The sequence below is a fragment of the Chenopodium album genome, chromosome 16 (assembly GCF_948465745.1).
Source record: "Chenopodium album chromosome 16, dcCheAlbu1.1, whole genome shotgun sequence".
In the NCBI taxonomy this organism is placed as follows: domain Eukaryota; kingdom Viridiplantae; phylum Streptophyta; class Magnoliopsida; order Caryophyllales; family Amaranthaceae; genus Chenopodium; species Chenopodium album.
The window spans coordinates 48,955,015-48,970,600 of NC_137849.1; the positions used below are offsets into that span (position 1 = coordinate 48,955,015).

Genomic DNA, 15,586 nt, shown 5'->3' on the forward strand with positions numbered 1-15,586 from the left:
AAATTAATTAATTAATAATTAGCGAGGAGACTCGGGGAGAGTTGCAATCATGTCAAAAGAAAAACAGGCGGAGTCTACAAGGTTACAGCCTTTTTTTTATTTTTAATTTTATAGACTTGTCCTATTTTCAACTTTTTTCGGGTACGAGTAATTTCAATTTGTCCAAAATTCTTCGATTTTAATGTTTTTGGTGACACTATACAAAGCACCTAGTATGAAGTTGACAGTTTAAATTTGAAGGTTTTGAAACAAACAAAACATGAAAATTTACCATGTACGAGTAAAACTGTTTCTGCGTTCATTTCGATAATAATGGTTAGAATTTTGACACTATTTACAAACTCTATTGACCATCAAGATCTTCATCATTACTAGTATATTAAAACGTAATTATCCTTTTTAGGGCCTATTCACTTCAGATTAATTTCAATTTACCTCAGTTCAATTCAGTTCAGTTCCTAATTTCCTTCTCTCGTAAAATATTTAGTTCAGCTCAGTTGAGCTCAATTCAGTAAATGTGAATAGGCCCTTGGTCTCTAGAAAAATAAGTTAAAGATAGGGGCTATCAAGTTTAGTTTACACCTAAGATAAGCTCTGCGAGTAATAAGTTTAGATAAGTTCATACGCATTCAATTAAGTTTTGATTAGTTCAGACTAGGTGAATAATCACACCTAGACTTGACTTACGGAGTTATTCTTTTGAATAACAGAAGAATGGAGGTTCAATCTATTAAATTGTGATGTACCATTAAATAGGAATTGATCAAACGAGAAATGCGGCCTATTATTTTGAAATTGAAACAAACGGGATTGGAGTCTTATATTGCATCCAAGGTCACTAGGTGAGCATAGCATATATGGCTTGATTATTGGCAATTGTCTAGAAAATAAAGAGTTTGAATGTGAAAAGAGATCACCCTATTTTTGGATTTCTCTGCTAACTTCAACTTATTGGTAGCTGTTTAAGGTAAAGCAAACCTAAACAAATTTGGCAACTTTAGATTGTTTAGAAGTATTAACCACCAAATCTTTTTATTAACCCAAACGTTTTCACCAAAATCTTTTTTCAGCTGGTCTATTCTTCTCTAACATTTGACAAAATCTATTATCAGAAGAAACATGTAACAGAATACTTGATGTTGACTAATGATGATAATATAAATATGTTTTGCATTATATTTTCAGGTAAGTTTTATACAAGGCAACCATGGCATGCTCTTCAATGAATATATCTACATCCCACATTGCCGCGGCTAGGATAGGTATCCTTGGGGAGAATGGCAGTCTTCGACGGTCATCCTCCGGGGAAGAGTTATATAAACAAGCTACTATTAGAAGATCATGCTCAGACAACAACCTCTTATCCTCCTCAACCCGAATAAGTAAGCTGAAATCGATCCGCTCCTTTGGGATTTTCTCTAACCCATGTCCAACTTCCACCTCTTCAACTCATATAAATGCACTACTGTTTGATACTGAGACTGGGAATGAGAACATTACGACGACAGTTGATGACAAGTTATTGAGCGATAGTGAAATGGACGAGGAAGTTGAGAGGGAAGATAGGGTGAAAAGAGTGAATTGGGTGCAGAGGCTCCTGGAGCTGAGAACGCGTTGGAAGGGTAGAAAGGAGAAGGAAGTTGATTGTAGGTACGAAGAGATTGAAGAAGATTGTAATGGAGAAGATGGTTGCCTAGTGGACTATGGAGAGACAGAAGATGAAGTAAAAATCGACTTAGAATCATTCTCAAAGTTGCTTGTTCACGTGCCTTGGACCGATGCAAAGAAGTTCTCTAAGCTGTCTTACCTGTGCAACAAAGCCTATTCAATTCCAGAACTTAAGGTATGCATTTAATGTATGTGAAAAAAAAGGTTTCCTATGTTCATTAAGTCATTGTTCTTCCCACCTGAAAATTGCTTATTCTGTGTGTAGTATTATTGAAACTCATATTGACTTATAAAATCTCCGTTTAGTTGTGAATTAAACTCGAGTCACCCCTTTAATTCAATTTATTGGAACATTGTTTCTTATAACCTAGTTTTTGAAGTTGAAAAGAATAATGGTGATCTACAAAAGAAATCAGATGAAATGAGATCAACAACAAAAAGATTGTGTTTTTTTCTTTTAAAAGCACAAAGATGGGAATCTAAGAGAATATGTTAAACATGTAGGCTCAAGACTTGCAACAATACCATGGTCTACATTTCATAACATCTTCATTGGAGAAGAAAGCGAAGGCTATTGCACTGAACGCAATATTAGCCAAAGATTCTGCTCACCAACAAGAAGATAACTTGGAAAATCTACAGCAAAGGGATTATGTAGTTAGCCCTTCTGTTGCCTACGAAATTGCTGCATCAGCAGCTTGTCATGTTCAAAATCGAGCCAAAAAAGAATCTCATTCTAGTACCTTTGGAGATGCCTTTTATGCAACAAATAGAGAGGTATGTCCTGTACCGAGAGGTTGTAACTCAGAGTTGGCCGCGCAAATGGCTGCAACAACGATGACAACAGTAGTGGCGGCGAAGGAGAAAGAAAAGCAAGCGGCTGCAAAAGAACTTCAATCGTTACATTCTTCCCCTTGTGAGTGGTTCATTTGTGATGATCCAAGTACTCATGTGCGCTATTTTGTAATCCAGGTAAGTTATACTCCTCCTATTTGACATAGATTCAATATATTTTAACCCTTCATTGTATAAACTTTCTGCGTTTGTATTACCGTACTGTTGCAGGGGTCTGAATCGCTGGCATCTTGGCAAACAAACCTTTTTTTTGAACCTGCCAATTTTGAGGTAAAAGAAACTGTTATTATCAATAGTCCAATCAACTAATTGGAGATTTGAAGGGCTTCTAAAACCTAAATGAGCTCTATCTACAAACACAGGAAACAGATGCAGCTGTTCATCGAGGAATTTACGAAGCAGCTAAGGGAATATACGAACAATTGATGCCAGAAATCCAAAATCATATAGATTCCCATGGAGAAGATGCAAAATTTCAATTTACAGGTCATTCTCTAGGGGGAAGTCTATCACTATTAGTCCAAATGATGCTTATGGCGAGAAAAGCTGTCAAGCCATCGATCCTTTTACCAGTGGTTACTTTTGGATCACCATTTGTGTTTTGTGGTGGTGAAAAAATCCTGAAACGGTTACAGCTCGACGAAAGCATGGTTCAAAATGTCATCATGCATAGGGATATTGTTCCTAGAGCGTTCTCATGCAATTATCCTAGACAAGTTGAACAGGTCCTAAAGCGTTTAAACAAATCTTTCAGATCACACCCATGTCTCAACAAGCATGTAAGTATCATCTTAAACCTTCATACTGTAGTTTACTGCCTATTTTGTACTCCTCCCAGTTTCACTTTTAATACAACAGGGCCATTCTTTTGTCATCGTACCAGTGTTGGCTAGTTTTAATTAGCTATAAAAACTTTATAAACATGAAATTGGTCTCACCTCGTTTTATTGGCATGCTCGTGCAGAAAATGTTGTACTCTCCTACAGGGCAAGTATTTATTCTTCAACCAACTGTAAAATTATCCCCGTCTCATCCACTGCTTCCGCAAGGGTGTGCTCTTTATGCATTTGACAAGGCTCAACCTAATTTGATAGCTCATGCTTTGAGGGAATTTCTAAATACTCCACACCCTCTAGAAACTCTAAGTGATCCTAGAGCTTATGGTTCGGAAGGAACTATCCTCAGAGATCATGACTCAAGCAACTATACAAAGGCAGTCAATGTGGTTATGAAGCAGTATACGAAGATAGCCTTCCGAAAAATCAAGAAAGAGAAACATATGGTATGGCCATTGGTTTCATCTCAATATTCTTGGACGCATGAAGGTGTCTTGGAAAACACATCAGTGAGGAAGGAGGTCGTGACTAGCGTGTGATGCTATCGGTACCAAGAATGAATCGTACGCAGAATGGAATTGGGATAAAGAACCAACTTCAAATGTTGTCTAAATAAACAGATACAACATAATGAAATAAATAGATGAAGAGAGAAGACACGTTATCCCAACTTCAAATGTTGTCTAAGTAAATAGAAACAACAGAATGAAATAAATAGATGAAGAGAGAAGACACATGTATATATGTAGTATCATAGTTGGAACTAGGACTATTTTGTACATTCCATGTATATATACCAATTTCAAAAACTTAACTCAAGATTCAAAACTTGTATGTTGTTGATTAGGATGTACAAATCAAGGGTTTTGCTTTAATTTGCTTAATTATTCAATATTATTCTATTGTAATGGGTAAGTGAGATTGTACTCCCTTCGGTTTTTTTACATGTGGATCATTATTCTAAATCAACTTGTCCTTGTGACTCTTTAAACACCAAAAAAAAAAATAAAAAAATAAAAAAATAAAACATTATTCCAAATCGACTATTTTCTAAAGTGCCTTTTTTAAATTATATTTCTTTTCTTACATAGTTCTCACTCCTATATGTGTCTCACATCTTTTATTTTTTTAAAAAAATAAATTATACCCCATTATCTCTTTTGTTTAAGACTGTAGTTTACTCCATTCAGCTCATCATAAATTCTTTTAGGTTTATTTTTTAGGGCTTCACCCCTTTATATATAGTCTACTCTCTAACAAATTTTCCAAATAGATTCCACTGTTATAAAAATATAAATTAACTAAATAGATAATCAATTTGTTAAAGTACAATTTGTTAACTCATAAGACGATAATTTTCAAAATTTAAGATATGTACTACATACTAAATCCTTTAGTAGTAAAATTTTAATATCCAAATGTCTTCATGAAACTATTGTTTGATTTTGTGTTTCTTAAATAATAGGCGAAATTGGCCTCAACAACACGAACTTTTAACAAGGTGCAAGTAGCAGCATGAACTTTGACTAGTAGCTATAACAACACAAACTTCTTCATTAAATGCACAAAATATCATATAAATGAAGCCCGATACCAAAAATTTTACCTAAGACATGGTATCTAACATTTTATTATCATAAAAAATCGTCTGCTATCGCGTGCCTCGATTTGTATGCGGAAAAAAAAATTATCAAACGAGGTTTTGGAGGTCAATTTAGTCAATTTTGAGATCAAATTTATTAAAAAAAAATTACAAAAACATCGATTTCCGTGCTATAAAAATGTCTCGGTTAGGGTTTTGGGTCAATTTGAACCTTGAGGACTAAATATGATATCAAAATTTGCAAAAGTTAATAAAATATTAAAGATTCCATGTATTCGATAAAATTTCTGGTCCTAGGTTTCATTTATGATATTTTGTGCACCCAATGAAGAAGTTGGTGCTGTTACGACTACTAGTTAAAGTTCATGCTGCTACATACAACTTGTTAAAAATTCGTGTTGTTGAGGTCAATTTTGCCTAAATAATAATAAGATGGGATCCTATGAAATAATAATAAGATGGGATCCTATGATGGGTAATAAGTAATGATCGATACTCCGTATTAAATATTACATAATTGGGTTTTTAATTTCAATTTATCTTTATATCCAACTTGTATAATTATTCATATCAATATTTCATAATTTAAACATATTCAATAAATTGAATGTGGTACATAGGATAAAACCATTATTTACAGAATAAATTTGATTGTACAGCTTGTTATAAACGTATGTAGTAATAGAATAAATAATTTGATTCAATTGTCATGTATTTTTTATGTATAAATATCTTTGTATAAATTGTATAACTTATTATTTATGAATCGAATACCAAATTATATTAAATTTATTTAATGTTCAAAAGATTTACCTTTGGATTATCCCCGCTATCAGATTGCTTGATAACGAAATCTATGGACTTATCCACAGTTGATTTTCAATTAATAAATATTATTAAAAAAAAAAAAATTCATACACCCTTCATTCAAAGACAAAAATATAATTAGGCAAAAAAATGTAAGAGAATAAGCACTTTTTTTTTTTTGGGAGGAAGAGAATAAGCCTATGCTTAGACTATTATTATGTTGGGCTACATAGCTTACATACAACACATCTAAGCTTGAAAGTTAGGGCAAAAAAATCCAATTCACCAATTGTGAACAAGAAGTTGTTAGCCCAATTTGACAAACCAAATCAAATTCCCAAAAAACCAAAACCCCCCATTTTTTTCTTTCTTTCTTCTCCTTCCTTTCTCTTCCTCTTCCTCCTCTCTTTCTCTCTCCTCCCCAAACACCACCAGATTCTCTCTATCTTTCTTCCCCCTTTTTTTCTTTATTTGTTTACAAATTTCCTAATTCAAAAAATACCCAAAATCTAATTCTCTCTTCTTTCCCATTTTGTTGGGGTATTTCCTTTTCTTGCGATCCATAGCCTCTGCTTTTGATGGTGCTTATTGTTGTAGCATTAAACTTTTGTAGAAATTTATTAACAAGCATTAAATCCCACTTGGGGTTTTCCTTTTTCTATCAATTTTAGCATTAAATTACCCATTTTTCGACATTTCAAGCGTCATATTATATATTATTGCACCCACTTTGGAAAAGTTCCTCCATTTTTTAAGCTAGGGTTTTCTCTGCCAAAGTTGGGTAACCCAATTTTCCCTTAATCTATTCAATTGAGCTCTGTTTATTGGGGGTTTTTGGGTTACAATTTGTTTTTTTTTATTTATTTTTATTTTTTATTGGGGTGGTTGTTGTAGCATCAAATTTGTAGTTTATATAGTGAAGTTGTAGTTTGTAACAACATATTTTTGCTGCCTCTTATTATTTGGGGTTCAATTTTGGGATAGTTTGCAAATTTGGGAATATAATTTGAATAATTTCTGGGTGTATCTATTGTTCTAATTTGGATATAGAATACATATTGTGCTATATTCTTAATCTGGGTTATTACTGGTGGGTGGAGTGTTGTTTTTGCTTAGGAGTAGAGTTTGGAGTAAAGGAAATTAGTCTTTGCTTGCATGGGCGGGCATGAGGGATGGCCACAGCCGAGTGGGCTACATCCGAATGGGCTGTTGCCCAATGAAACCGCCTCGGCTACTCGTGTTCTTGATTCAGAACGGTGGTTGAAAGCCGAGGAGAGAATCGAAGAGCTTATAGCTCGCATTCAGCCCAACCAGCCATCTGAACAAAGGCGAAATGCTGTTGCAGATTATGTGCAGCGGTTGATCATGAAATGCTTCCCTTGTCAGGTGAAGTTACACTCTTTAGAATGCGTAATTGCTAGGCATATATTTTTAGGGTAGATTGTTTGCTTGGTTGACTTGAAATTTCCCTTTCATTTAGTGCTAGTAATAGTATTGGTAGTACATTATGTTTCCCTGCCTATTGTTTAAATTTATCAATGCTGTTTCGGTTTCAATTGTGTCCCTTAGTCCATGTGCACCCTTTTATAGTGATCATGTGAACGAAACAACTGGTTTCAGCATTTGGTAGTTCCAATATTTATCCCTTGAAAGCTTGAAGCACTTTCATTGGTAATTTAGACTCATCCTTTTCGCCTGATAATCTGAAGATATTAGAGTTTATAGGAACTTGTTTTAGTATTGAATTGTACTTGGGCAACTGTTGGAACTTTTTTGAATTACAATTTTGTGATAACTTATTATTGATGCTGAAAAGAGCAAACCCATCAACTCTATAAAATTAAATACAGGGATTTTTGACAATTTTATTATTCATGCTGATCTAGTCAATGAGTTGTCATTTGCAATCTTTGTACAACTTGTTAATGTTTATTTATGCTTTCCCCTTCAAGGTTATTTTTCATTTGAGATTATCAGATCCTTTAAGCACAGAAGGGTCAGCTGTACATGGATATCTGTTGATAGTTATATCTAGCCGTTGCTTTGCAATACTATAATTTCTTAGTATTTATTGTTCACAGGTTTTCACTTTTGGGTCTGTTCCTTTGAAGACATATTTGCCGGATGGGGACATTGATTTAACAGCATTTAGTAAAAATCAGACTCTTAAGGATAATTGGGCTACTCAAGTGCGTGATATACTAGAAAGTGAAGAGAAGAATGAAAATGCTGAATTTCATGTGAAAGAGGTTCAGTATATTCAGGCAGAAGTGAGTCCTTCACTCCTTTCATCTGCTCTTGCCCCATTTTGTGTTTTCCTTTGCCATTATTCATTAAACATTGTTGGGATATTATCAACCCTCTCTTTGTCTAAATTTTTTTGAATTCTTCTGTGAGGCTGTGCTTAGACTAGCAAAGTGTATGTTGACTTTTTGAACTTGTATTGTGATGCCGCTACATATTACAGTTATTTCTGAACTCATCTATAATGTGTAGATTTTTTCCTAACCTGTCAGGGTAATTTACTGAACTAGTAATAAATATATGTTTTCTTTTAACTTCTTCTAAAGGCTTGCAAACTGATGTAGTCAAACAGTGCATTTGAGTACAGCTGCTACTTGAAAGGGGGTATACTCTGAATTAGGACAACAACATTACATTGGTAGTACAATTTAGATTATATATAGAGCTGATGTTTCATTTGTGCTCTTTTTCAGGTCAAAATTATAAAGTGTCTAGTGGAAAATATTGTTGTGGACATATCATTTAATCAGTTGGGTGGGCTATGCACCCTATGTTTCCTTGAGGAGGTGATTTTTATCCTATAATACTTGCATTTTTATTTTGAGGAACTATATGCTGATTAGAATGACATGACATCTATACTGCAGGTTGACCATTTGATTAATCAGAACCACCTGTTTAAGCGTAGTATTATATTGATCAAAGCTTGGTGCTACTACGAGAGTCGTATATTGGGTGCTCATCATGGGCTTATTTCTACTTATGCCTTGGAGACCTTGGTTCTTTACATATTTCTTGTTTTCAATAATACTTTCACCGGACCTTTAGAGGTGCTATATTTAAATCTTGCTTCATTTGATGTTTTAGATCCTATGCTCTCTATAATGTCCACTGATATGATTTCCTTTCCAGGTTCTGTACCGTTTTTTGGAATTCTTTAGTAATTTTGATTGGGATAATTTTTGTGTCAGCTTATGGGGTCCTGTACCCATTAGTTCACTTCCTGATGTAACTGGTAGGTTTCCTATTTGTAGCTGATTCCTATCTCAGTATTTGATTGTGATTGCTATCTCTGATATTCTTATAATGGTCAATGTCACAGCGGAGCCTCCTCGCAAAGATAGTGGAGACTTGCTGCTTAGTAAATTGTTTCTTGATGCATGTAGTTCTGTATATGCTGTCTTCCCGGAAGGCCTAGAAAATCAGGGACAACCCTTTATCTCGAAGCATTTTAATGTCATTGATCCTTTGCGTGTGAACAATAACCTCGGAAGAAGTGTTAGTAAAGGTATTTTTATTCCTATACCAATTGATAGTTTGTGACTTTAACATTTATTATGGTTTAAACTATGTAGTTAATATATTCTCTTGTTAGCTGCATTCTTTCATTATATTAGAGTGACGAGTATCTGGTTTTTCATATTGTGAACTTGTAAAGTAAGGGAAATATGTTTTTCTGTAATTGGAAAATGCTTTCAAAGGCGACCTTTCCTTGAGATGATTTTCCTCATACATGCTTGTTACCAAATATCATGAGATGAGGAGCTGACACATTGGATTAACAAAGATGGGGATTGAGTTTTACTATTGATTAGTTCACTAATCACTATGATAAAATATACTTACTCTTTTTTCTTACTTGCAACACTTCCAATTACTCGCTTGCCAATGCATTGCTTCGTTTACTTATTTCTCTTATTATCAATAAGTGAAGTTTAAATTAATTTTATGAAAGTATAAATCAAGACAAATCTAACAAGATTTCATTTGACTATCCTTTTTCTAAACTATAAATCATCGAAGGTAGTCATAGTAGCATATGTGAATAGTGCTAAAGTCAAAATGTTGCAAGTAAAAAAATTGAGAAAGTATATTTTTTTTCCATATTTACCCGTTGATCAGCTTGAATGGATGTTTTTAAAACCTGACATGTTAATATTTCAGGAAACTTTTACAGAATTCGCAGTGCGTTTACGTTTGGGGCAAAGAGGCTAGCTAGGCTACTAGACTGTTCTGATGAGAACATTGTTATTGAGTTGAACCAGTTCTTTATGAACACATGGGAGAGACATGGTAGTGGTGTACGTCCTGATGTCCCTAGTAGTGACTTGTGGCCCTCATTGGCAAATCCAGATGATCGATCGAACAATCAAGATATTGCTTCAAGTAGCAAGAATGCTAGTGATAATGTATCAATTCAAGAAACTGAGATTAGGGTGCCTCAGAGTAATCGGCCTCTAACCTCTCAACGTGCTAGTTATCCTTTGGAAAGCACTTCAAAAAACAATGAAGTTCCTGCAGCTTCTTGCACACAGGATCAAAAGAGTATTGGGAATCCGAACAGCCCAGGGATTATGGAGCAGGTTGGAAAAGGCAATGCTCAGAGTTTGCGAGCTGATAGAAATAAAAAGAGCTTGAAAACTGATCACATGCTGAATGAAATACAGGGGAAGTATCTTTTTGCCAGAACACGGTCAAGTCCAGAGCTCACTAATGCATATTATGACGCTTCTTCAAGAGGAAGGCGTAGTAAACCTACTGACAGTGGGAGAAGTCAGGTTGCTTCTTCAAAGATGGATAGCAACCGAAGGAAAAACATAGCATCTGAAACTCTGTCAACTCAAAGCACATTATCCTCGTCAGATGATCTCTTATCTGGTAGGTACAATTCTCATCATGCTGTAGATGTTGCTGCTGATTCCATGAGTGTTTCAAATAGTCATGTTGGTGATTCTGGAACTGGCATTGTTAGTGAGGATCACACATCTGTAACAGGAGCACAAGGAATGCATCAAGAGGAACAAGATCTTGTAAATATGATGGCATCCTCCTCTTTACATAATTTTGGTGGACAGGTACCTATGCCACTGAATTTGGCATCCTCTCATTTACCTCTACCAATACCCCAATCAGTGCTTGCTTCTATGGGATATAATCAGAGAGGAATGGCTGGCATGGTCCCTGCTAATATTCCTGTGATTGATCCTCACTGGGCTGCAAACCTACACTTTCAGCAGGGCTTTTCATCTCCATTGACTCCATATTTTCCTGGAGTTGGGTTTCCTACAAAATCTGAGGCTTTGATAGACCAAGGTGATGAGAATTTTAGTTCTGTGGAAATTGCACAACAGGGTGCTGATACTGATCATTGGCATGAGCGAGATGTGACTACGATTGGTGGTCAAGATGATGGAAGTTTAGAGACGCACCATGTAGATGACAGGCAGCCTTCGACTTCTGGTAATTCCAGCTTTGGTCCCTCATCTCGCATGGCTAATTCTGGGAGTACTTTTAAAGCTCAGACAAAAGTTGCCAGGGAGCTTCGAGCATCAATGAGAGATGATTATGTGGAAAATTTGCAGTGCCAAGATAATCGAGAAAATGAGGTGTACTTAGATGATAGAGTTACTAGTGCTAGGTTTTCTTCTGCTTCTCAGGCTGGTTCTGTGAGAAGTAAGACATCATCTGAGAGTTCATGGGATGGGTCATCTGCAAGAGTGTCGAAGGTGGCCAGGGAAAAGCGGGGAAGGAAAACAGCTGTTTCATCTTCAGTACCTCCCATTATTCATAGTAAAGACAAAAACATCTATAATCATTCCTCTGCTGATTTAGATGATGAGAATAGAGATTGGAATAGTGTGTCCACAAGAGGGGTAGAAATTAATGAAAGAAGTATAGTTTCTCAACATGCATCTACTTTGCATGTCCCAAGGCATCACTTGCCTGGCTATGAAGCGGCACAGACTAGTGGGTCTGATTCAGTCATGCCTATTGCTCCTATGGTTTTAGGTCCCGCCTCACGGCAAATCAAATTCTATCCCACTGGACCACCCGTGCCTTTCTTTACAATGCTTCATTTTCCTCCTGAGGCTGGAACTTCTGATCGAGCAGGCAGTTCTCCACATGGAGAGGTGGGTTCTGATGATATTGATTCTGTGCAAAGCATTGGTTTGTCTGCGGGGCATGATGCTCCTGATGTTTATAGTACTGATAATTCCATTAAAAGAGCAATTACCACAGAGTCATCTGAAGAACCAAAGCCTGATATTCTCAACAGTGACTTTGCTAGCCATTGGCAAAATCTGCAATTTGGACGGTTTTGCCAGAGCCCTCGATTTCCTCCACCAGCTGTTTGCCCCTCTCCTGTTGCTGCCCCTCCTATGTACTTACAGGGTTGCTTTCCTTGGGATGGTCCTGGAAGACCACTTCCAGCAAATGCTAACCTTTTGTCTCAGCTTATGAGTTACGGCCCACGCTTTGTTCCTGTTCCTCCTGTTCAGCCTGTGTCCAGTAGACCCCCTGTTGTCTACCAACACTATGCTGATGAACTACCAAGATACCGCAGTGGAACAGGAACCTATCTACCAAATCCTGTAAGGGCCTCTTGTAGACTTTTATTTGTGCATGCAATTGTCCATATTTTACCAGTTGATCTTCTGTTGATTGTCTACATATCTGGATACTTTGACTCGTTTTTAAAGTTCATTTCTTACTTTCTTAGATAGCACGAGATTGTTAATTTTTTGTATGGTTAAATATGGTAGGATTATTTTGTCAAAAAAAAAAAAAAAAAGTAATAAGGTTGGATATTTTTCTTTGTAAGCATTTTGGATGCTTGATTTGCTGCATGTGAATGACCTTAATTAGAATGTCTAGTTGAGACTTAGAAATCTTAGAAAATGTTATAGAATTGAGGCTGGAAGAACCCCAGATCGCTTTTCCCTTTTTTAAATATCATCAGCAGCTTTCCTTTTCTCTCCCCCCATAAAACTCAAACTGCAATTTTATGTCCATTCTCTATCCCTGCTTGGGTCACTCTCTCACTACACCAGCTTTTCTAACACGCTTCCACTAGCTTTCCTGTGATGCCATACTCTTTTTTTTTAAGCGAGAAGGAAAATTAGAGAAATTCTCCTGGTCATTAACTTGGTTGTTATGATCTCTATCAGGTTTTTTTAATATGCTATAGTGTCCCTTCCCCTGAGAAGACAAAGGATAGAATTTCGTCCAGTCTCTTAAATAGTTAAATGTGATTGTTATGATTTGTATCTACATTTTTTCATCTGCGTGCTGAGGCCTGAGGCACTGTGGTGGGAGTTGGGTTGGGTGGGTGGGTGATGGTTTGGGTTGCTGGGCAGGATTAACGAGAGGTTTTTTGGGGTTGTGTGAAATTTTGTTCTCTCTCTCTTTAAATGGTTTCGAGTTTTTCATGCATCTGGTGCTAATTTCTGTGTGTGTGTGTAATTTTGCTCACAATTTTTGTGCTCAAAAGTGCCAATGGTCCTTTGTGTGATAATGTGATTGCCTGAGATACTGGATCTGTACAATTTTTTATTGCAAAATGATGATCAATCAATTATCTTTTGCTTGTTTCTGTAATGCTTTTCTTTTGCTTTTGGTTTTCTAAAATGTAGCATTTTTCTTGATTGCTTTCTTAAAATTTTCTGTAGCAACCACATGCCTATCAAACATCTTGACAAAGCTTTGTTTTTCTAACGAATTTTGATGGTAATGAAAATAGAATGCAATCTGTTCAGACTTTTGGTTTGAGATGAAGTGGTTACTGAAAGGATTTAATTGTATTGACGATGTACATGTGTTGTATACTTGTATTGGTTATGAATTGCTCTCCCTTTTTTTTTCAAAAAAATTATGGTTTTTTCAATTATGTCCACTGTCTTTTTTAATATTCTTTCAAAATATTATTCATCACTCAATGATTTCATTGTCACTGCAGAAGGCTTCTGTGAGAGATCGACATTCTTCTGGAGCGAGAAGGAACAGTTACAACTATGATAGAAGTGATCATAGTGACAGAGAAGGTAACTGGAATGCCGCAAAAGCAAGAGCTGCTGGTCGTAGTCACAACCGTAGCCAAGCCGAGAAGTCAAGGGTTGATCGATTGCCAGCCAATGAGAGTCGGGCTGACAGGCCTTGGTCTACTTACAGGCATGACCATATACCTTCGTATCAGGCTCAAAATGGTCCATCACTACCTAGCTCCTCTCAGAGCAGCTCAGTGAATGTGGCTTATGGGATGTACCAGATGCCAGGTATGAACCCAGGTGGGGTAACATCAAATGGATCCTCGGTACCATCTGTTGTCATGTTGTATCCATATGATAACAATTCTGGCTATGTATCACCCGGAGAGCAACTTGAGTTTGGTTCTCTAGGCCCCATGAGTGTTGTTGGCACGAATGATGCAACACAACCCATTGATGGAATTCGGTTTAGGAGAGCGTTTGAGGATCAAAGATTTCACCGTAGCTCAACTCAACAGTCTTCACCAGATCAACCATCATCCCCTCACTTCCAAAGGTAATTTTCATTCACATTCACGTGTTTTGGTCATTATCCAGCTTGTGAGTTGTGATTATACTCTATGAGAGGTCATTTTATGACGCTGTTCTATTTTACTATCTTATAACAGGAGGATTTAATTATTTTGCCAGATCAATGGCCCAAAGGAACTATCAGTTGAAAGATGAAGACTTTCCACCCTTGGTTTTCCAAAATCCAGGACAAGATGGTGGGAGGATCTGTAATGAGAAATACTCCCATTACCATGCTCCAATGTTTGCACCACAAGCATAGGAGGTCGGGGGTTCTGATGGTTGGGTTGGTGAAGGGATTCTGCTGGCTTCTTTGGTACACTAGGAACTCAGTTTCCTGGCTGTTCTTGCTCCAAGAGTGGAGTATTGGTGAACTAGCCAAAGATCATAACATGAAGGTTTGGAAATCTCCATTTTCAGTAGCAAATGTGACGGTTGAAAGAAGCAGCAGGTTGAGGCAGTCGGGGAGTTGCAATTTTTTAGGGTCTGACACACTGTAAGTCTGTAACTTAGTCAAAGTAGCTGTAGAAACTGAGTTAAGGGCTTATCTTTTGCCCTGTCGAGATCAGTTTTCCATTTTTACACTGTATTTGGAGGGGGTTCTTGATAAAGCTGATTTTATACTTGTTTTCCTTCAGTTAGATTTGCTAAAAACAGTGTAGCAACATCACCCTCATAGTTTAAATAGCAGTTAGAAAATCTTGATACTGTTATCCTTGTTCAAAGTTTTACTCAGTGTTGTACCTGATTCATAAATTAGGTTATGGGGATTGGGGTGCCCCATCATATATTTTAGGAGTATACAAGATTTTTTTTTTTTAATAAAACAATATAAACATTAAAAAAATCTTAAATCAACAAAAATTGGATGTAAGCTTGATTTTCTTTATTCTTGTCAAAGTTTTGGAAGAGACTGTTACTCCAATACACACACTCACACTCAAATTCATTATACGACCTTCATTTCAAATTATTTGCAACTTTAAATTAGAGGTAGAATAAATGTTCATTTTTAATGACTTTTGACAGTTATTTTCTTCCGAGAAAAATAATTATTCCAAGTATCACATCTTGTCTCATAATGAGCTACGAGCCTACGACTATAGAGTATAGACTTGCAACTTTGCAAGTTGCAACTGAGTATACAAATATACTACGTACAACATTTCTTTTCTCTGGTCACACAACTACTAGCTTGATAATATTTATTCCAAAAGAGAAACTAGCTTGATAATATT

At 36.2% G+C, this 15,586-nt stretch overlaps 2 protein-coding genes across 3 annotated transcripts; both read left to right on the forward strand.

Annotated features, from left to right (window-relative positions):
- Window positions 1-1,207: 1,207 nt before the first annotated feature.
- LOC145585782 (phospholipase A1 PLIP1, chloroplastic-like) lies at window positions 1,208-4,079 on the forward strand. Its single transcript, XM_081642493.1, has 5 exons — window positions 1,208-1,843; window positions 2,173-2,640; window positions 2,734-2,793; window positions 2,886-3,302; window positions 3,488-4,079. The coding sequence occupies exons 1-5, from the start codon at window positions 1,208-1,210 to the stop codon at window positions 3,896-3,898; spliced, it is 1,992 nt and encodes a 663-aa protein (XP_081498619.1). The 3' UTR covers window positions 3,899-4,079.
- Window positions 4,080-6,132: 2,053 nt separating this feature from the next.
- Window positions 6,133-15,162, forward strand: LOC145586853 (uncharacterized). Of its 2 annotated transcripts, none has more exons than XM_081643791.1 (9): window positions 6,133-7,155; window positions 7,851-8,039; window positions 8,487-8,579; window positions 8,661-8,843; window positions 8,926-9,028; window positions 9,116-9,301; window positions 9,958-12,386; window positions 13,751-14,334; window positions 14,469-15,162. In XM_081643791.1, the coding sequence occupies exons 1-9, from the start codon at window positions 6,925-6,927 to the stop codon at window positions 14,608-14,610; spliced, it is 4,140 nt and encodes a 1,379-aa protein (XP_081499917.1). In that variant the 5' UTR covers window positions 6,133-6,924; the 3' UTR covers window positions 14,611-15,162. The 2 variants fall into 2 exon arrangements, with proteins under 2 accessions (XP_081499917.1, XP_081499918.1); XM_081643792.1 differs by having other exon boundaries at window positions 14,447-14,608.
- Window positions 15,163-15,586: the final 424 nt, after the last annotated feature.